Source organism: Hippocampus comes, unplaced genomic scaffold (genome assembly GCF_001891065.2).
Source record: "Hippocampus comes isolate QL1 unplaced genomic scaffold, H_comes_QL1_v1.1 scaffold155, whole genome shotgun sequence".
In the NCBI taxonomy this organism is placed as follows: Eukaryota; Metazoa; Chordata; class Actinopteri; order Syngnathiformes; family Syngnathidae; genus Hippocampus; species Hippocampus comes.
In genome coordinates this window covers 2,612,078-2,634,848 of record NW_017804967.1, presented here as the reverse complement: position 1 = coordinate 2,634,848, position 22,771 = coordinate 2,612,078, and the positions used below count along the sequence as shown (strand labels likewise).

At 41.0% G+C, this 22,771-nt stretch overlaps 3 protein-coding genes across 3 annotated transcripts; 1 reads left to right on the top strand and 2 right to left on the bottom strand.

Moving 5' to 3' along the window:
• Nucleotides 1–1,119: 1,119 nt before the first annotated feature.
• Nucleotides 1,120–5,117, top strand: znf367 (zinc finger protein 367). The gene is made up of 5 exons (XM_019888941.1): nucleotides 1,120–1,658; nucleotides 2,299–2,449; nucleotides 2,585–2,704; nucleotides 2,860–2,998; nucleotides 3,090–5,117. The coding sequence occupies exons 1-5, from the start codon at nucleotides 1,386–1,388 to the stop codon at nucleotides 3,355–3,357; spliced, it is 951 nt and encodes a 316-aa protein (XP_019744500.1). The 5' UTR covers nucleotides 1,120–1,385; the 3' UTR covers nucleotides 3,358–5,117.
• Nucleotides 5,118–10,136: 5,019 nt separating this feature from the next.
• avp (arginine vasopressin) lies at nucleotides 10,137–13,658 on the bottom strand. The gene is made up of 3 exons (XM_019886442.1): nucleotides 13,463–13,658; nucleotides 10,520–10,724; nucleotides 10,137–10,425 (listed from the first exon to the last, which is right to left on the bottom strand). Exons 1-3 carry the CDS (start codon nucleotides 13,595–13,597, stop codon nucleotides 10,289–10,291), a joined length of 477 nt encoding a protein of 158 aa, XP_019742001.1. The 5' UTR covers nucleotides 13,598–13,658; the 3' UTR covers nucleotides 10,137–10,288.
• Nucleotides 13,659–16,732: 3,074 nt separating this feature from the next.
• On the bottom strand, nucleotides 16,733–21,955 carry ubox5 (U-box domain containing 5). The gene is made up of 7 exons (XM_019889074.1): nucleotides 21,575–21,955; nucleotides 21,431–21,494; nucleotides 20,464–20,565; nucleotides 19,512–20,128; nucleotides 18,366–18,916; nucleotides 17,650–17,832; nucleotides 16,733–17,517 (listed from the first exon to the last, which is right to left on the bottom strand). Exons 1-7 carry the CDS (start codon nucleotides 21,598–21,600, stop codon nucleotides 17,285–17,287), a joined length of 1,776 nt encoding a protein of 591 aa, XP_019744633.1. The 5' UTR covers nucleotides 21,601–21,955; the 3' UTR covers nucleotides 16,733–17,284.
• Between the last annotated feature and the right edge of the window lie 816 nt (nucleotides 21,956–22,771).

The following is a 22,771-nucleotide window of genomic DNA, read 5'->3' as shown; positions in this document are numbered from 1 at the left end:
AAACACAGCCACGCCCCCTCATGAACACGCGTCAGGTTGGTACGCGATGACGTCACATGTCAAAGGCGGTTCTGATGCTGCATTCGAGGAATGTGCGAAGTGGGAAAAATGTCGAGGGTTTGACTTCACACAAATGATGTTGTGACTCAAAAATATGTTTTGTGTTTGTTAATCAAAGAAAACAAACAAAAGAATGAAGCTCAATTACTACTTCTTTCTGCCCTAAAGTGTACTCTTTTGTATTATGTTATGTTATCCATTTATTTATCCAGGTAAAGCAAGTGAGGAGATTCTATTTTGCATTGCATTATCTTTCAAGAACAAACCTTTTGAGCCCAATCAAAGAACATACAGATTCAATCTGTGTTTTCCATTAGCATTTTGTTTTCTTTGTTTTTGTTTTTGTTTTTTGCTTTGTTTTACTAAGATGTCTGCAGCCCGGGCCGCATTACAAAAGAGAATCTGTTCTCAATTGGCTTGGATAGAAAAATAAAATTTGAAAAAACACTCACACACACACACACACACACACACACACACACACACACACACACACACACACACACACACACACACACACACACACATGCTGCATGTTTGTGTTGCACACAACACAGAGAATCTGAATTCAAAAAGAAACCGTATTCACATTTCTCGTTGCCTGTCTCACAATGCTTCCTTTACGTATTCGGAGTGTTTCCCGTTTAAAACTATTATGCAACACTGTCAGAGCCAACATTTTGTGTGTATGCCTTTAAATTGACGCCGAAACGTAATACAGTAACGTCAAGAGAGTCCTGTGCGCGGGAAAATGGCAACATCTGCTCATCTGCGCTGTAAAATTAACCGCCTTCCACTCTCATTGGATACAAGCAGGGCGCGCGTGCGGCGGCTTCCGCTTCCTTGGCCAATCCAGATGGCCAAGCGACACGGTGCGCGCCCGCTTTTCAAACCTGATTGGACAAAATGGTATCGACCAATCACAATCGCTGAACGCCAAGACTTCCTGGCTACTAGCCTGCCATTCGCTAAGTGGGCGTCCTTAGCTCGTCCTATTGGCCATGTTAGTCACATCGTTGGGATTCGCTGGAGCTGATTGGTCGGTTTACTGCTCGGGCGCGTTTTGCAACACAGTGTAATCACTTGTGTGGGCGCCTTCTGTTCAGACTGGACTTGCAGTACCAGCACCGACGTATGTCGTTTTTGGTTAACTTTTGTGGATATCCAGTAGCTACGGACGGAGTTATTTTTTTCTGCCTATTGGAAATGAAGGACGAATTTAGCCCGGATTAACACGGTGCGCCGTTTTTTGGTAGAAATTCAATTGAGGGTGGGGAAAACAGGAAAGCCGTCCGTATTTTCAGCCATTTCGGGTAGTTTTGACAATGAGCGACAACAAACATCCTCACGTTATCTTCTGCAACGACTCGCCGAAGAGAGTCCTGGTGTCGGTCATCAAGACCACCCCGATCAAGCCCCAGAAGGTGGAGGCCATGACGCCTGCGAGCCCGGGATTCAGCGACTTCATGGTTTACCCGTGGAAATGGGGGGAGAACGCCCACAATGTTACACTGAGCCCAGGCTCGCTGAGCGGTGCTTCGTCTCCGGGCGGGATGGCCGGAGACGCTGACGCGGCTACTTCTCCCGACCAGAACAAGGTTCGACATTCAGTAGTTTTCAAATAGTCGCTGATGACACCGCTGCTGTACCCGTAAAGTAGTAATGGCACATTCTTAGACTAGAATATTATTTAGTATTACAAACAATGGGGTCGTAAAAGATAGAAACGCCCGCGCATTTGGGTGTGTCTTGGTGGATTTAAACCCCTTCCTGGTTTGTGAAGCAGCTGCTCTCATTCATGACGGCTGGCGCCAAAAAATATAACCGGAAGTGAGTTGTTGCAACTCTCGCGAGATCGTTACACGCGATCTTAAAACAAAATGCCAACTCCTCGGAAATTTGGTGAACTCTTTGTTTACTTTCATGTTTTCCGTGTTCTTTAATGTTTCCATCATCTTGTTCTGACGTGTTGTGCCAAATTGACTTTGTTTCTTGGCCAGATCATTCTTGAACAAAGCCGTTTTTATATTCTAGTCAAATTTTGATTGATGTTTTGATTGAATGATTTTGACTGCTGTTTATAATTGCGTAGCTACAATACTAAACGTTGTTTATTTTATATCTCTGACCTTGCCAACAGAAAATTACTATTCTCATTATTTCATTTTTAACTGAGCTCTTGGATCCATGAATCTACGAATGTCAGGTTTGATTTTGACGTGTACTCGTTGTGGTCAGGATGGCATCCGCAGAGGGCGCCCTCGAGCCGACACCGTCAGGGAGCTGATTAGCGAAGGGGAGACGTCCTCCAGTCGAATCCGCTGCAACATCTGTAACCGGGTGTTTCCCAGAGAAAAATCTCTCCAGGCCCATAAGAGAACACACACGGGTGAGTTGTGACAGTCATAATGCATGTGTAATACACATTTTGAAGGCAGAAGGCATTTGTTCCACATATGTGAGCGTTTTACAAATATGTCACTCAAATTGACGACACTGATGGCCCGATGCTTTCTCCCTCCAGGTGAGCGACCTTATTTGTGTGACTACCCTAACTGCAGCAAGGCGTTCGTCCAGAGTGGTCAGCTGAAGACGCACCAGCGTCTGCACACTGGAGAAAAACCCTTCGTCTGCTCAGAGAAAGGTGCCATTTTTTTTGTTAAAAGCATTGTTATGAATCCATCTGAGTCTGTTAATGATGACTGTAGCCATTGTGCAGAGTGTTCCGGTTCTTTGTGTCTCACAAGAGGAATCTTAAATGTCCTGATGTGTTTATTGAATATATCGTTTTGTCGTCAGAGTGTGGCAACCGTTTCACGCACGCCAACCGTCACTGCCCCAAGCATCCATTCTCTCGCCTGAGGAGGGAGGAGCCAAAAGAGGGCACGGGCAAGGCGCAGTCTGTGGACAACAAGGCGGTGGCAGAGTGGCTGGCAAAGTAAGACAACTTCCACTTGACAAATGATGCCTTTTGAGATTGTTTTGTGCTTGACACGTTCAGGGGTTCAAATGCTGATGGTTCCTCGCAGGTACTGGCAGACCCGAGAGCAGCGCACCCCCACCACCTCCAGCAGCAAGGCGAAGGCGCAGGGCAAAGCCCGAACGCAGGACCAGGAGCAGCGGGACCCAATGGAGTTCCTCCAGTCTGACGAGGAGAACGACGAAGATGAAGAGATGGCGGAGGAGGAGGAGAAGGGCAGCCAGGGGGGAGCTGCCAAGCGTCGCCTCCAGGAGCAGCGAGAGCGTCTCCATGGTGCTTTGGCGCTCATGGAGCTAGCCAACAATCTGTCCGCCTGAGCGCCTCCCTCCTCGCCGTACTACTTCTGTCCAGCCCCAGTCGGCCTTCCTTCGGTTGTGGTGTGCTGTAGCTAGACCACCTTCAAGTACAGATCTACTAGTTTCTTCTTGACTTCCAAGAATTGACCTGAGATTAGTGCTCACAACTTCCCGCACACCATCAGGCCCCTCTCCTCCCCAGGAAGGCACAAGCTAAAGCACCTTATTCAGCTTCCATTTATCCTTTTAGGCTGCTATAGTAGATGTAACAATATGAAGAATGTCGCTCTTCTTTTCTGCCTTTTAAAGGTGATCAAAGAGTACTTGTTGTGTTTTTAAGTTGTTTTCTGTTGCACTTTGACGGTAATACGTTTTTAAAGGTATGTTTTTAAGCGAGTGATTGTAAATATGGTTGAAAGTTTTGCGAACAGGGTGTACGCCTCACAAGTCGGACAGTCGCGGCCACTTGCGGTTTCAGACGATGAGCGTGGTTGTTTTTTGGGGGTGGGGGGGTTCCTTCTCGTGAGAACGTCAGGTGATCATTGCAAGCCTAATCCACTTTTCGCAGCATCGTCATCTCACCGCATTAGGTCTGCGTCACATTGCGTGCACTTAAAACGGTTTTCCACCAAGCAGTGTAGTACCATGGAGTTTTTGTTTTCTTTTCTTCTCCCGGGTCTTAGCCTTATTTAGTTCTTAGGTACTTTAAAACTAATCTGGGTTGTCTTTCCATTACAGGTGGCAGAATGCAACCCAGCTGTAATTTTTTTAGGCGACACTGTTTGTTTCCTTCACATTCAGTTGACTCATAATAACTAATGATTCTGCTGACCAATCGGGACGGCAGTGTCTGGTACCATTTTGCACCACTGCTTGCTAGAAATGAGGTGTCACATTTTGGTACCAAATGCAGTGGTGCAGTACCAAAAGGGGAGCGCTTGAACGTGTCTGTTGATCAGGGTTAACTTTTCCAAATTATGCTGCTTGGTGGAAACCGAGGTCAGGATATTATGGTTTACCTTTGTTGTCTTTTATATTAAAAGGTAGTAAATTAGTTCTAAACTCATTGAGTCTTCTATCCGATTGATTCAGCTCTGAAATCCAGATGACACCTTTTGGGGATGTTTTGGTCAGTATTTAAAAAAAGGAAAGCACTTGCGTTTTAAAATAAATGTTGGATTACGCTTGCAATGTCTGTGATAACTTTGGGGGAAATGGCTTCTGTTTGTCACAAATAGATTTGATTTTTTGTGTGTGTGTGCTTGATGGTTTTTATGTTTGTCTTTTCAGCAACACTACATAAAAACACCGTATCAAGCTGCGTAACAGCCCTACTTGAGTGGTCTTTTTTTGTTTTTGCAAGGGAACTTGCAGCCAAAATTCTTAGAATTGGATTTGGAAATGTCCTGCGAGGCGAAACTGGAAGTTAGTCGTCGATACTCAAGTCACCAAATGTTTATTGTATCCGATGATAATCTAATCTGAAGCATTTCTAACCCGTAGTCGTTTTGTGTATGTGTGGTTTGACGAAATGATGGCATTTTAATATATACAGATTGTTAGAAGATTGATTATGCGCGATTTACAAACAGATTGGACGTGGAATTCTAGCATCACTTCTCTCCTATGTTAACATACTCCTGACCTGTATAGAGTGACTATTTGCTTGCTTGTTAGAAGTTTGTATAATTACAAAAAAGCGTGGGCTTCCCCTAACGAGCTGTACACTCATAATAACATTGTTGGTTTTCAATAAACATCCACAGATCCTGACAAGGCCATTTCATGTGTATGTGTGTTTTCATTCTGTCTACTTTGAAAAAAATATTTGGCGGCTAGCGGCCATGATTAACATATTTTCCAGAAATTCCCAATGGCCATGCCGCCACTGATGGAGATGATTGGTTAAGAATTTTGTTGATTGAGTTGGTAATTTACAAAAAGACCAACATGGTTTTAGGTATGAGACGTTTTGCTACAGCCATGAAATGGCAATTCAACAAAGATTGAATAAAAATATAGATACATATATATAGATTTGACCTTTGCCATATCCGATGTCATTCAAAGACTGGCTTGCTTGTGTGAAGCACACTGATTTGCCTTGTGTATGAAAATGTGCTATATAAATAAAGATGCCTTGCCTTTGATGGACAATAATGAAGATTTCAGTAGATTAAATGAAACTTGACGCATGCCAAGCCAATTAACGAGTTGTACTACTTGCAGTTTAAGGCCTTACTAAATTGCTCTCATGGCTTTCTATTTAACTTTAATAGAAATGGGGAAAACAAATGAGGCCACATTCTGTCGGAAATGAGGAGAGATTATTTTTAGTACGTGGAATGTTGAACATGTGGCAAATAATTGGATTTTTTTTAAAAGTGAATTATTGTTCACCTGCTCATTACCAGACAACAGATGCATGATAAACTTTTGCTGTGAGGAACGTCATCAATGTATTCTTGCCTTTGAATTTGCCACGACTCTAGTGAGTGTAGAATTAAAATGGCTGTACCTACACGATGGAATACATCAGGAAAAAAAAAAGAAAAAGAAACGGAGTTTAGGAACACAGGTACACTCACCGGCCACAACGTCAGGGATTACAGAACAGACGCTTATTTCACACTATTTTTGATAGATAGATTACAGTCATTGCTTGGTTTTGCTTACACCAGATTTTACTGTAACTCCCCTAGACTACGATGTGAGGGCCGAATAATTTTTGGCAGATTTCAAATGACATGTAGCGCTGACATAGTAGCTTCCTACACTACACACAAAATAGAAAGTTATCTTGATCTGTCATCACACTTCGATTTCCTGAGATTAAATTGAACACAAAACATAATAAATACAGTGTTGGAATTCTTAATGACATAGACTTTTTTTCTGGGTGTGTGGTTAGGGTTGTTTTATTTATTGGGCTATTTAAATTTCACTTTTATCTATGATTTGGAAAATGATGGCAACTTCTATCATCCACAAGAGGGTGCAAATTTGCCATAAAAACAGCAATTATTTACGTCATGATACGAATAGAAAATATTTTCACGTGTTTTTTTTTGGCATGTCTGCATGTGTGTGATCTGTCATTTTTCATACAGAGTTTTAAAAAACGAGTCAAATATATTAATGGCTAATTGGAAAGTAGCAAATGATTATTTCGGGGGGGTTTTATCGTGATGACGGCGTCCTTGCACACATTCTCACATCCCATTAAAAATCTATTCAGTTCCATCACCAAGTCACTCAAAGAAATGCAGGCAAATACATGCTGAATATTCAGTACAGTATGGTTGAGTTTATTTGTAGGTAAATTGAATCCAACAAAAATAATAAGAGGCGTGAATGTGACATCATAAAAAGAAAAATAAGGCAAGTGATTTTTTTTCTGCCGAAAAGTGTTGCAAGCCTCAGGGTACACTAGCAGGAGCAGTCATGAACAGGAATGTACCGAAAGCATAATTTGATCCATCGTTGATTATAAATCAGCAGTGATGTTTTGCATGATGAATAGAAATAAAATGTGTGCCGATAAAGCCACATTAGGAGGCTCATGGCACTCGTCGCTGTGCTTTTCCCAGCCTGATCTGTTGCATCTTCCGAACCCTGTTCAGATCTTTCTCCAAACTGGGATCAGCACAAATGGGCTTTTTCCAGGCCCCTGCAAATATGCTGTGGAGCCATAAGAAAAGAAAATCATATTTATATTAAAATACATCATGCTTTGACAGGGAGTGTTGTTTTAATATTGTAAAATAAAGATAGAAAGGACAGAGATAGCGTGAGCCACGTGTTATGCTATGCTATGTGCTATGCTATGCTAGGCTATGCTTGGAAGACTGACTTTTTTTACCTATGGAAACTGGAAAAACTAAATATTTATTCCAAAGTCATTCATGTCCCCTTCTATTGCTGTGTCTTGAAATTCATGAAGCACAAAACGTTTTGTACCAGATGTACTGTAATGTACTGTACTCTACTCTACTACTGGACTATAATGAGGGGAAAAAAAAGACGTTGAGCGAATGTAGGAGCTTACACAAGGGCATCAATGTCACAGGGGCCTCTGCCGTCCTGCAGGTACCATGTTTGGACCTTCATAAGTACTGGCTTGGGGATTGTCTTTCTGGTTTTCACACAGCATTTACTGATACCACCTACAAATGGAGAACATATAGAATTAAATTAAATAACTCGATAAAGATGGGCCACAATTGTGTTGAAAAGGTATGTTACATTTAGCATTACAAATCATCAGGGCACAGTCAACATTTCATTGCTCCATTATCGTCACTCACCTTTGTATAACATCAGATTATGGACTCAAACTGGTCACAATATTAAATTGGAACAGTCGAACGAGAGCAATAAGAGCTTTCTCTAAAAACGAATTAAAATGAACTGAATTAAAAAATAAAAATGAAAAATGCAAAACTATTATAACCTTGGTTGGGGAAGGTCTTCCTATATGGAGTTTGGATCTTATCCCCAAGCTTGTGCGTTTTTTTTTTTTCGCTTATTTGCTCCCACATTCCAAAAACTTGAATCTAAACCATTAATTAATCTCACAACTACGTTGTCAAATTATGATGACTAAATGAGTAAACCACACTAAATTTGTTCAACTCATGAAAAACAAAGGCATTTCTTCACAGTGATGATCTATTTTAATGTTTCCATACAAAGCTGGTGTTTACCTTCAGTGGAGTCGCTGGCCAAAACGACGAGGCACAAAGTCACCGCAATCACTTTCAGGTCCATGATGGCTGAAAACCTGAAATGAATAAAACATGCTCTTCCACTCTTTATAAAGTACATATTGGCTGTGTACCTTCCCAGTTGGGTGAACATCACAACACTCGAACAAGCTCTGACAGGTTATAGCTTCATTGATGAATCAACAGCATTCTTGTCAATTGGGAAGTAGGCCATACCGCTGTCAAAAAGTATTAACATTTACCCATGTTCACATTCATTTTTTAAAATAAATATATGTTTATTATTATGGTTGTAATTTGCAGTGGTGTAAAACTGAGTAACGTCCAACTCACATGTGACCTGAGGTGGAAAAAGTACTCACACTGTACTTAATCAGAAATACAGTTACGTTTGTAAAAATAAACTGGCAGAAATAGAATTGCTGAATCAACCCCTGTACTTAAATGAAAGTTAATAAAATGTACAGACTCTGAAATATACTTCAGGAAATAAGTAAGAATGAAATTTGAATGTCAGTCATAATTTATGCAGTACTTTACTGTTGATAACTTGGCTGAAAAACCTCTCTGCACACAAAATTACTTCATTGCCTCATTTATGAACTATAGTTTTCAGACTGAATTAAAAAATAAAATAAAATATGTGCTACTTGTCACCTATGAACTAGCTAACATTAGCACGATTTTAATGCTAACAAACCATGTGTTTCCAAAGCTAACGGTGAGAACTCTGTTAACAAAAGAATGCTAATTTAGCAACTAAATAGCGGTATGTGCCGGTCACAAACGATCCTTCTTCTTGATTGAAGGTCTATGATTCATTTGTTTTTATTATTTTTCTTTCTGTTAAAGCTGCATTTCATTGGTCAAGATTTGTGGCGGCATCTGGGTGTTCATACTAAGCAGAAGGGGGAAGGGGGAGGTTACAGGTACGCAATACAGTGGCTCACAAACGAGAGCAATGGAAAGATACTTTTGACTCCTGTTTGTTCTGTACCAAGACTTGAACCAAACAACTAAAATCCTCTTGGTCCCCAAAGCCGATTGAGCTAGAGCAGCTGAGGTTCAGGTACGACTGCCTTTGAAACATTGTGCAAGGATGTTGGACTACGTACAAGTGAAATTACCGTTGGCGAAATATCTTGGAACATTTACCAGCTGCCTGTCAGCGGCCTGAAAGCCAGCCACAGCCTGTGAATCAATGTACTCCGAATGGCTCTGATTCAACAATTTAACTGACAAAATCCAACAGGCACCACATTGTAATCAAGCTGGAACCGACAGAAAACACACACACGCGCATTTTGATCTGGGACATGCTGAAACGCATCGGCTTTGAGACCTTCATTATTAAAATAATTTACAAAAGCCCGAATTGTAATAACATCTCTTTCCATTCATCAGTCCACTTTTCTACAATACTTGTCCTTGTTAGGGTCTTTGTAGGTGAGCTGGAGCCTTTCTCAGTTGACTTTGGGTGAGCCTGATAAGTCAAATACAGCACACAGTCTTTTTTTTTTTTTAATACTCGATATTGTTTTATTCAGTTTTCACTCAACAGTCACATGTCACATACATAAACTGCTCAAGCACTGTAGTCCATCTTAATATGGAATCTAATGTGTTGACTTCAACGTACTCATTATTTGAACCTGAACGCTGAGGTGCATTGGGAGTAAATTTACAATATGTGCATCGGTATGTACATTAATGAACATGGTGACGCGTCTTAAATGCACATCATTTTTTTCAGAGTAGCCGGTGACGGGGGCGGGGGGTATTTTCTTCAACCAAGAGAGTGCAAGGCCTTCGTATGACATTCGAACTCTATTTGGGTTACATTAATGAGTGGATGTGACTTAAGTCATTGATTCCCAACCACATTTGATCCAGTTTCACTTATATGGGCTCAAAAGAATTTTTGTATTTAATTTATTTTTTTTTTTTTACAACACATAATGTTCATCTATCAATGCCAGTGGCGTCTAGTGACAGGGAGACAAATTAAATGCTCTTCCACTTGATGGCAGAAACCGAGACAAGATCATTCTTTCAGTTTTTTGTTTTTGGTTGTTTTTTTTTTTGGCAGAGCATCGTGAGATTTTCCAAATGTAAAATTTGTGCCTTGGCTCAACAAAGGTTGGGAAAACATTGACTTAAGGGAATGTTAGTTTCAGGTTGAGAGTCTCAAAGGCATTTAAGTGAGTAACTTGCAGGACAGTGTCTTAGTACTCTGTCTGTCCCCTGGTGGCTACATGGAGAAGGCGCAGAAGAAGCTCTGCAGGTGAGCTCCCTGCAGAGGTTTCGGCCGGATTCTTCGTGTCGACCTCCCCCAGACAGGAGGAGTCCACTGAACAGCTCTCTGAAAAAAAATTAATTAATAAAATGAAAAAATGGAGGGGATCTTCTAACCTCACATCCAAACACTCATTGACTTTCACAGTATTTATCTTTACCAGAGTTACAGCAGAGTCCTGAAGCGGCGCAGCGACCCCCCTCCAGTCCGCAGGGTCGGCCCCCGGCCTGGCAGGGAGTCAGCAGGTAGTTCTCCTCCACACATTGAGTTGTTTCCGAGGAGCCTAGAAGGCAGCCGAAGCCCTCCACGCAGCAGATGTTTGGGCCGTAGCAGCGGCCTTTTTCCCCGGGGCCGCATGACATGCACTGCAAGGCACAAAAAGGACACACTGAATGTTTTTTGCCTTCTTTTACAAACATTAACCTGAAAGAGCCACTGAGAACTCGAGTGAGCTAACACCATTGATTTCATTTTGAAGTTAAAGTCGGAGTCAAGGAAAAAATGTTCTTTCAGATAATATGTTCTATGCGCCCTTACTAGTATAAACATGGCATTCAGGTGAATGTTGCCTTCGTGGAATATATATTAAACATCGAAATACCCCCGTTTTTATTTATCTCAGCGGGCGGCCATTTTGCTATTTGCTGTTGACAATGACATCACAGTCGCTCCCAGCTAATGACCAATCACGGCTCAACTGTTTTCTGACTTTGACCCGTTTTTATTTATCTCAGCGGGCGGCCTTTTTGCTATTTGCTGTTGACAATGACATCACAGTTGCTCCCAGCTAATGACCAATCACGGCTCAACTGTTCTCTGACTTTGCCCCGTTTTTATTTATCTCAGCGGGCGGCCATTTTGCTATTTGCTGTTGACAATGACATCACAGTTGCTCCCAGTTTTCTGACTTTGGTCATGTTCACAAATTCGAGCCGTTTTCTTAATCAAGTAAATTTTCAGGATTTTCTTATAGAATGTAGGATTTTTACAAATAGCATTCAGCAAGAAAACAACAGTTAAAAATAAAAATAAAAAAACAAGTGAACTTTTCTTATATATGGACAGGCCATTATTGCATTCGGAACATGTTGGTATAAGTTAATGTTAGTTTTTATCTTTCATGAAATATTGAGAGATTTCATGAATGCTTTGCTAAGCCCACTCTTGTGCCGCAATTTGAAAATTGCATCTTAAAAAAGTTATTTTGTGACAGTATTTGTCACATATTAGCCCTCCAGGCAATTTGTAAACTCAGTTTGCTCATTACATGTTATCACTATTCGAGCACTTTAAAACATGGACATGTCACTCCTATTTCAGAGCACAACATTTCTTGCTATTTTTAAATGTGTCTTTTTAAAATAAACAATAAAAGGACAGCTAATACTTCTTTAATAGAGTTATCCTGTCTTTTATTAAATACATCTCTGAATTTCCATATCCCCTTATTCTGTTGTCATTGAGTGTCAACAACCCAGACAATAAGTCAGGAAACATGTACAGTATAACCAAACATTTGGAATGGAAACTGACAACAATAATACCTGAATTCTGAAGCAATTATTTTTTTTACAATATCCAAGCGTCCATTAACTGATCTGCTTATCCTCACGAGGGCCGCGGGTGTGCTGGAGCCTATCCCAGCTGACTTCGGGCAACAGACGGGGTACACCCTGAACTGGTTGCCAGCCAATCACAGGGCACACATAGACAAACAACCATTCACGCTCATAATCACACCTGGGGACAATTTAGAGTGTTCCATTGACCTGCAACGCATGTTTTTGGAATGTGCGAGGAAACCGGAGTACCCGGAGAAAACCTACGCAGGCACGGGGAGAACATGCAAATGCCAATCAGTTGACCGACGTCCCGTCCCGTGCTATGTCATGGTCAATGTAAATGAAGTAGACAGCGATAGTACATTTCAATATTTACTTATTAATAGAGGTAAAAAAAAAAAAATACAATATTGCTATTTTATTCGCATTATAGGAAAAAAACAGTAACCGTATGGAAACATCAACATAAAAAAGCTAATTTGTGTCATATTAAAATGAAGTATCACTTATTTTTTTCTCTCAAAAGTTATCTATAATAATGTATGTTTGGATATGTTGGATATTTTAATGAGTTATTTTACAAAATATGATGACAGTGTTTTTTAACAAGTTACAGTGTCGTTTAATAAAACATTTGGAAAGCTACAAAATATTTAGTACTTGAAGACAAGTCTTTTGGGGTTTTTACAATTAATTCATTTTTCTATTTTGTTCGATTAAAAAAAATATTCATCGATAGGAACTTTATTGTTACATTTTTTAATTGCTGGCAACGATGACTTAAATATTTCAGGCATATGACAAAATGTATATTGTATTTGGACATTTTAGATATTTTTATTAACTAAGTATGACAAACCTTGAACTTTTTTTTCATGATCTATACTTGATCTATACTTGTGTAACAATGTATAATGCTAACAATGTCACGTTTGGAAAAAGCCACAAATAAATGTGCTATGTAGAATACCCCAATACATGTCTTTTGGGGATTAAAAAAAAAATCAATTAATTCTTTAAAAACCGTCTTCTGACAAAATAGGAGATACCCCAATACATGTCTTTTGGGGATTAAAAAAAAATCAATTAATTCTGTAAAAACCGTCTTCTGACAAAATAATTTTTTTTTTCTGACAGTTGACTCGTAAAAAAACAATCGTTTGAAAAAAGTCACAAATAATGCATATGGATGTAATAATCAATGTCTTTTAGAAAGTTTTTTATAGCCATCCATAACCCTTTTTTTCATTTTCTATTCACAAAATGCAAAGAAAATGTCCTTCAGTATTTTAGAAAATAGCTAATTAAGGGGAATTATTTTTCTTTTTTTTTTTTATAGTTAAGTACAGGGATAACGATTCAAAACGTCACATACTGTATAATTATTAAAAGTTACGTGCTCTAATGATTTTTGTTTTTACTTATTTTATGTAATCATCTAAACTAAAGGGACTACTACAACGACTAAAATTGTTATGTACTCCAATATTTAATATTTTTTAAATACAGCATGAAAAAAAAAAACTGTGATGTTTCCCCACCTGTCTGAGTGCCGTCTCGGCCAAGGCTCGCTTGCCTCCCCGGGGGCAGTTCTGGATGTAGCAGGCGGAGGAGAGGGCGATGGAGAGGGCGAGGAGTCCCAGCACGCATCGGGGTAACGCGGAGGAGCGAGCCATCGTTGCTGATCTTTGCTGTGCTTTTGCTTGCCGCGGGGTGCCTTCAGTTCCCGCTCGCTTCCTCGCTTTTAAGCGCTTGTTTGACACTTGTCCGTGACGTCACAGGCGCGCCGGTGAGGTCGGGGCGGATGTGTTTGCGCATCACTTACCTGCACAAGCGACAACAAATGTTATGTTCTGTATTCAGCTGCGACAATAATCACGCTGCTGGCAAAAGGACAAACTGTGAAAATAAAAAAACCTTTAACACAATTAATCAAGAGGTTGTCAGCCACTGAGCACTTCGTGATCAAGCAGTCCAATTAACACCTAAAAATAAAACGTCAAGGTCACTCCGATTACCCCCTTACGCTTTGTGTTTGTGACTATTCACGATCCAAACAAAATTTGCATTTTAAATCCACTTGTGTTGCATGTGCTGCATTGTAGCGCACTGATTAGGCATCTTGCTTGTTAGCAGTTAGCGGATTTATTAACATCATCAAGAGTCCTGCAGAGGTGGCAAAGGTACCCTGCATTGATTCAACTCCTGTCCTAAAAGTTAAAAAGTAGCCTATATACTGAAATAAACATATGTACCCATTTTAAAAGGATTCTTTATTGTCAACTATACACAAATAGCAGTTTTCAGAACTTCAAAATGAAATAAAATTTCTACACTAACGTTCCCCACGTTTATTAAATTGAAATGGGGACATTGGTGGTCTGGTAGGTTTGTTAATGTAAAAAAAAAAAAAAAATCTAAATTCGCTCATCCAAACAACATTAAAAAAATACACCAAATTATCTTTACATATTTGAACACAGTGGAGCAACACATGTTGACAGATGATGTCGCGACACTTAAGAGGCATGTATTCTTTATCCTCTGTGAAGAACAACAATTACTGCACCTTACGTAGAGCCGAGACCATCCTCATTTACTGTGTTATTGCATACTGTAACTGTATTACACTACAGAAGCAAAGTTTTGCTTGAACTGAAGCAAAAAAGTATGTCTCCGTTTTTATTTCTTGGCATTGAATTTAATCAGAGTATATATTTTTGGGATGTTCATCTGAAGTACAGAGAGTGTTATTTTTCATTTTAACATTAAGATGAATTAAGAATGCATTTTTTAAACATCTTTAAATGACCCAGTCCATCTCTCCCTTTCAAAAACTTGCAAAACTCAGCATCCAAGAGTTTTGCATAGAAAGGGAGAATATTTCAGTATGCAGCACAACAGTCAAAAATGTAAATAAAAAATGACAACATGTAAACCCTCATGAATATCAGTAAGGTAAATTAAAACACCAATTCATAATTCTGGTAGCTCAGACCCAATATGATTTTAATTGTGAAGTGACTACCACAAAAAAAAAACAAAAAAAAGCACAGACTATTATTATTTTTTTGTCTTCGGTGTCATTTTGCATGCAGCTCTTGAGGAGCGGATGCAGGATCATGACCTTGATTCCGCTTGATGTTGTCATGGAGACCAGCATGCTTGTTAATGTGGTTGTAATGTCCAAGTCTCTGGGCTCCTTTGTATCTTTTTACATGCTCAGTGTCAGTCCCGAGGTTGGAAAAGACGCGGTGCAACGACTGTGGCGTCGTCACCAGCACACCTCAATACACATGCGGTCAGAATTGTTGCCATTCCTCTGTTAATGAAAAGAAAAAAAGAACAAATAAAATGGAATGAAATTTGTCACTGTTCTGTTTGGTCGCAAGGTGTGGACCACACTGAACATGGACTACAGAACGCAAAGGAGAGAGTTGTCTCTGGAGATTAGAAAGAAAATGAGACGAGATGATTTTCATTTTCTTTATTATTTTACCTTAACTAACAAAAAAGGGGTACCAAAAACTTTGTCCACTTTTGTGTAGACCTCATTCCAGCGACGACCAAATTCATAAATCAATTATTTTAGGCGTCACGTACAGGGCCACCGAAGTTCTGGCTCATGTCTGGCAACGCGAAGGGGAGCCATAACAAGCCGAGCGTATGCAATGGGTCAGCGTTTTGTATCAGTTCATTTAAACACAAACACACAGCAGTAAAATAAAAACATGAATCATTGTCATGCTAGTGGCTAGCACAGGGTATAAATATTGTCTCAGGCGTTCCTGTGTCACCTCATTTCACTTAATTGGCTCAAAAATGATTTATTTAGAACAAATAACATATCCGTGTTCGTCGACATAAGCCCTTGATATACACGAGCAAGCCGATCAATGAAATGCTATTCCACTAGGTAGCGCATGTAGAAATTATCAACTAATTTTGTACTTTTTTTTTTCTTAAATCACGGATGTACATACTTTTCTAGGTAATTTTTTTGCAGTATTACAAATCTTTTTTTTTCTCTCGCACATTGTATTTTCATGACAAATAATATGATAACAACACTAGATGTAATGCACTGCATTAAGATTTAGATTCAGCAAAAGGTGGAATTCTTTCTTGAATCGCTATAAATTACAACGCATGGTCAAATCTGTACTGTGCAAAATGGTGGTGGTAATGTTGAATGGCAGACGCATGGCACTCGGAGGTCAGCAGATCACGAAGGCTCAAAAATGTCTCCATGCTTCCGTCTTTACGCATTGAGCCTCTGTTTATGCTGCACTCTCCTCACGCCTCTTTGTGTCCACAAACTCGTCCGTCTCAACCAAGGCTGCAGAGCCTCAATGACAAGACGACAAAAAAGTGAGAGAAGAGGACAAAAATTCCATTTCCTTTTTTTTTTTTCTTCAAACAGTCGTACGCAATACTTCTTGACGTCCTCCGTGCACCTGAGAATGTAGTGAGGAACAAGGACAAACACCGTTTCTGTGCCTCCACCTTGAGAACAGATTATTTCCTCCCACTGTCTCCGGGCAGGCTAGTGATGCACGCGTACGATGTCGCCGCGCGACGTGGGGCTTCGGCAGGTAGGGCACAGGATGCGGGCGGAGGATGATATTGGCTCAAAAATGATTTATTTAGAACAAATAACACATCCGTGTTCGTCGACATAAGCCAGTGATATACACGAGCAAGCCGATCAATGAAACGCTATTCCACTAGGTAGCGCATGTAGAAATTATCAACTAATTTTGTACTTTTTTTTTTTCTTAAATCACGGATGTACATACTTTTCTAGGTAATTTTTTTGCAGTATTACAAATCTTTTTTTTTCTCTCGCACATTGTATTTTCATGACAAATAATATGATAACAACACTAGATGTAATGCACTGCATTAAGATTTAGATTCAGCAAAAGGTGGAATTCTTTCTTGAATCGCTATAAATTACAACGCATGGTCAAATCTGTACTGTGCAAAATGGTGGTGGTAATGTTGAATGGCAGACGCATGGCACTCGGAGGTCAGCAGATCACGAAGGCTCAAAAATGTCTCCATGCTTCCGTCTTTACGCATTGAGCCTCTGTTTATGCTGCACTCTCCTCACGCCTCTTTGTGTCCACAAACTCGTCCGTCTCAACCAAGGCTGCAGAGCCTCAATGACAAGACGACAAAAAAGTGAGAGAAGAGGACAAAAATTCCATTTCCTTTTTTTTTTTTTCTTCAAACAGTCGTACGCAATACTTCTTGACGTCCTCCGTGCACCTCAGAATGTAGTGAGGAACAAGGACAAACACCGTTTCTGTGCCTCCACCTTGAGAACAGATTATTTCCTCCCACTGTCTCCGGGCAGGCTAGTGATGCACGCGTACGATGTCGCCGCGCGACGTGGGGCTTCGGCAGGTAGGGCACAGGATGCGGGCGGAGGATGATGTCGTGGTGGTGGTGACGGAGCTTAGCGCGGGTGCCGAGTTACTTTGCAGACAAGCGCGGCACAGCAAGTGGCCGCAGAGCAGCCGGTAAATGGGCGAGGGCGCCGTCGAGTACGGCGAGAGTGCACGGGAACACGATGAGCACGTCCTCTCGCCTGGGAAGCACAAAATGCGGAACAGTTAGGAAAAAGATCATTCGAGGGTTTTTCTTGGCTCAAGTGAAATCTTTAAACCCCCTTGTTGTGCCACTGAGATTAGTGATGTTCTATTATTTTTCCAGTGCCCACCTGCAGCGCTAGAAGCAGTAGCCTGATGCTGAGTTGGGGCCTCCACTGACTCGGTGAGAGAAAGGGCAGTCTCCCGCATCGCCAAGTTTGAAGTAAAGGAGGGTCGTCCCTTCAAGACGGAGAAGAGGGCGTCGTCCAAACTGGCTGACAGATTATTTTCATGCGAGCTGCTGCTGCTTGGCCCTGAGGAAGACAATTTGCATGGAATTTCTCCATTGTGAGACAAATAAAGGTTTTCTTATCTTATCTTATACACTGGAAATACTCAGTTCGTTTATGATGAAAGAGTAAATCTTGTGGAAATTTTACTTTTGAAATGCTTGTACACAAATCACCGGAATGCCCCGCCCGTCCATCAAGTGTGAAATTCAACAACCCATTAAATGTTCTGTCATCTTGTCTATTTCTGAAAATGTGTTAGTGAGCCTGCGTGGATTTTCTCCGGGTACTCCCGTTTCCTCCCACATTCCAAAAAACAGGCATGGCAGGCTGATTGAACACTCAAAATTGTCCCTAGGTGGGAGTGTGAGCGTGGATGGTTGTTCGTCTCTGTGTGTCCTGCGATTGGCTGGCAACCAGTTCAGGGTGTCCCCCCCGCCTACTGCCCGAAGACAGCTGGGATAGGCTCCAGCACCATAAGCGGATCGGAAAATGGATGGATGGATGATGCAGGAAGGACATTTTGAGCAAACATGTATTTGAGGACATACTCTCACCTGGGCTCGAGTCACTTCTTGGTTGTTTCGCTTGAGGTTGTAGTTGGCGCACAGCTGCTTCCGATCCATTCAGGTGTCGTTTCTTCCCTCCGTCAAGAGGTATTGTTTTGTATTGACTAGAGAGCTTTGAGTCACATGATACACTGGCATCATCCGAGGACTGTCCCGACACGCGGTCCTCGATTGTAGCCGCCGTTAAACAGTGATTTTTCTTGGCCGCCAATGAGCCAATCAACCTGGAGGGTTTGGGCTTTTCTGCTTCCCCTCGCCTACCCGTCGTCCCGTCCCTCCTGGTGCCGCCGTTGTGCAGGATGAAATGGTCGATGCGCCGTTTCAGATGGGGATTGGGGAGTGGCTGGGAAGTGGCGGTGAAGGGGACGCCGGTGAACGGGTCGCTCCCTGGTCTCCCCCATGAGGCTTCCCTCTTCTGGTGCTCCTCCAGGGTGGTGCTGTCCACCGACACGCCGCTCGGAAGCAGCATGGGAAGTGACATGACCTCCTGGGTGATGGGATCGAGGAACTCTTCTGGGATTGAAGTGAGAGACTGCGTGCTACAAACAGATGGAAAAAACAGCATAGGGGTGTCAAAGGGAAGGGAAATTACAGTATAGTCAAACCGAGACTAATCAACATACACTAAAAGTGTCATTTATCCAAAAGCTTTAGGAATGATTTCGTAACGATTTCGAGACGAACAGACGTCAATTATTTTATTCGTCATCTGTTCTTGAATTTCTTTGGATCGTTTCTGAGATCTTTTGGCTGACTTCACTTTCAGGTTCGATTTACCATAAGTGATTTCTTGATTGAACATGGACGTCATCAGGTGCGGCGGTGGTCAGTAAAAATGAAATCAGCTTTCCCCAAAATGTGAGTAGGCACAGGTAATTCATGATTTAAAAAGGGGGGAGGGCAAGACATTTTTCCACGCAGAGACATGTAGGTTTGAATATGATTTTTTTCCGCCTTAATAAATTGTATCACAATTTAAAAACGGCATTTTATGCTTGCTTAAGTTATCTCTGTGTGATCTTCACATTTGTTTGGGGGAAAAATTGGGGAAACGATGCAACAAAATTTGAATTTCAGAAGGGGGGAAATACTTTTTCATGGCACTTTAAACCAATGTAAACCCAACATATTTACCTCGGAGGCGTGTCCAGGCAGGGCAGGCTAATTTGATTGACAGCTGGGACAGGTCGAGATAGAGATCTTTGACTGGCCTTGTGGGCCTGCTCAATCTTTTCCACTTCCTCCAGGGGGCAGCAACGAGCCGGTTGCCCCCAAACCGCCAAAGCCTTGAGACCCAGAGCGGACGCAGAGCCGCCGAAAGGCAGCGTCACACGGAGCTGCGTAACCGCTGTCAAGGAAAGGTGTCCTCGGCTCCACAGCTCTTCCCGTCGACCGTCGTCGGGTTGAGGAGGAGGAGGGGACGCGAAGGGGGGCCGCAGATGAAATGGTGGACGGGAGAAACTAACTTTGGTTTCCTCCTTGAGTTCACAACGCCCCACCAGTTTAAAGTCATGCTCAGAACAATGTGTTTGAGTATGAGGCCTTTGCTGAGGCACACGAGAAGTCTTCAGATGAACCTGCGTCTGGAGCCCATTTTTAAGATGGTCCGGACCAAAACTTTGAGGAGGGAGCGGTTCAGAGCTGGTGCTAATCTCCAGTCTCTTGCTGCACTGTCCTCGGTCCATGCCCCAAGGCCATAGCTCCACATCCACTCTGCAAAGCTCCACCTGGAATGCGAACCTTAACGTCACCTGTTAACGGTGAGGAATGGAAACCAAACAAATTCACATCTTCTCAATAGTTTTGGGGCACTTTTATGATAAAAAGTCTAACACTATCTTTATGTGATGTGACATTTCAGCACAGCAATAATCAAGTCTGATCCTGAAAGGGATGACTGATATTTCCATAATTTGCTGTTGGACTTGGGCAAACACAAAGCCCCTTTATTAAAAAAGTTAAAAGAGAAACAGTGCCAAGTGAGACACTTTAGCCATAAAGTATTTAAAATGATCAGATTCTAGAGGTGACATTTCAACTGTTAGAACCAATGATCAGTAAAATGCAACCAACAGCAAAGTCTCACCTGCACAGGTGGACGTAAGAAGTACTCCAGTTTGAAGCCCCGCCTCTGGAGAGCAGGATCTGCTGATATAAGGTTTGTAACATCGTACCCATCTGCACACAGCTGCCGTTGGACATGAAAGAAACAATCAGAAACTGGGACGTAATGACAGCAAACCAACAGACAATATTTTCAATCAATCAATGCTTCTCCGGGGAGAAAATGGCGTGTTTGGATTAACTTGAACTTTATATGAAGGTGTTAACAATCAAGACAAGTACCACTTGGCAATCCAAGCGTCTGTTGCATTAATACAAACTAGTTGGCCAGACAAGGATGCTGTGCATTCATTTCAAATGATTGAAGATCCTCGAATTTGAGATGAGCATCCAAGGATGAAGTGACAAATTCACTGTCGAAATAAATTTAAGCAGAGGCTGCGAGGGAGAACGAGTGTGTAGAAAATACAGCTTTTCTGATATGACAAAATGGCAATGAAAGAGCATAAGGCCAGCGGATGAGTCAGTCTCCCACACACCACTGTGACCCTCGACGTCTTTATTTTCAAGCCTTTTGTTCCCCACGTCCCCTATGCTCTTTTTTTTCCTTTTCCCAAGCCTATCAAGAATATTCTAGCCATACACAGGACACACTGTCCTGTTAACTGGATGAAGGAGGGAAAACAACATAAATGGTCACGTGTGACCATTCAAGCATCTAATTGCATTAGATTTAGTAAGAGCTGTGATACTGCTTTGTACAGTACATGAGGCATAATTAGTAAAATGGGCTATGACAATCAAACCTTTGGTCTTGAAAAGTAACTATCAGTACTGTGTTTCCCAAAAAGAGTTTCAGTTTAATTCAAGTGATTAATGTAGTTTTGGACGTGTGTAATGTGTAAAGTAACAATTTCTGTTGTGATTTGGCACTATATTCAGAAAATTGTCACACACGTTATTTCAGCTTTATACAAAATACGCTGTACCTTATTGCAACTTATGTTTGTGTTGAAGTGTGGCAGGCAAAGATTCACGACCATGTCCTCCAATCTGAGAGAAAAAAAAATACACGCATTCAGTCAGATATAAGAAGGCACTCTTACAGGTCAAGGAAGAAGCACACTAATCACCGTTGACTCACAACTTCAACTCCCATTGACTGACTCTGCTTTCAGGAACACAGGTCAAGGTAATAAGACTCCACAAAGATGTCCATATAACAAATGAGGTAGCAATATAGATTTGTGCAGCTGACTTAACAGTCATTCAAGAAGAAGTGTTGTCGATTACCCCTATTGAATAAGATTTAAATTACGCTAGCGATATAAGAATAACAGGGTTTTAACAGACTCCACGTTACAGATAGCCAATAATTCTTAATGAACAAGGCAAAGATCTTAACATCATCACATCATTACATGTACTGTACATCTGTTTTAGTTTCCAGAACGATTCCGTAAACACTACAAGCTAGCTTGACTGCTAATATATACGGAATGCGAGAAGGGACAAACTGCAAAGTGAAATGTGTTTTACATGTGTAGGATCCGAGAGGAGTGAAGTCGAAGTACGTACATTTTACGCAAAACCCCATTTAAAAAAAGAATTCCTCTATTTTTGACAATTGTAGAGATCATTAAAACAGTGGTTTGAATGATAGTTAACGCGCCTTTTTTAAACCAGGCACTATATCTAAAAATATGTATCAATGCAATCAAATTATTTTTGTTGCTAACCGACAAATCGAAAATTTAAAAACCACTAGCTTGACTGCTAATATATACGGAATGCGAGAAGGGGCAAACTACAACGTGAAATGTGTTTTGGATGTCGGGATCCTAGAGGAGTGTAGTCGAAGTACGTACATTTTACGCAAAAACTTATTTAAAAAAAATTCCTCTATTTTTGACAATTGTAGAGAACATTAGAACAGTGGCTTGAATGATAGTTAACGCGCCTTTTTTTTTAAACCAGGCACTATATCTAAAAATATGTATCAATGCAATCAAATTATTTTTGTTGCTAACCTTCGACAAATCGAAAATTTAAAAACCACCAAAGCCCCGCCGTCTTACGATTTATATGAAAAACTAGTTTTGCGTTCTTATCAAAAATGAAATCTTTCATAAAATTAACGCGAAATGTAAAGAGCTGCAATTCTAGAAACAAACAAAAAAAAAGAAACTTGATAAGGTCTCAAGTTGATTCAAGGCTTCAGGCGAAAATAAAAGTTTGACATAAAACTCCGGACCAATTTCAATTATTTAATATTGTTCATGTAAATACATATATATCACCATAAAACTGAATAAAATGTTCAACAAGAA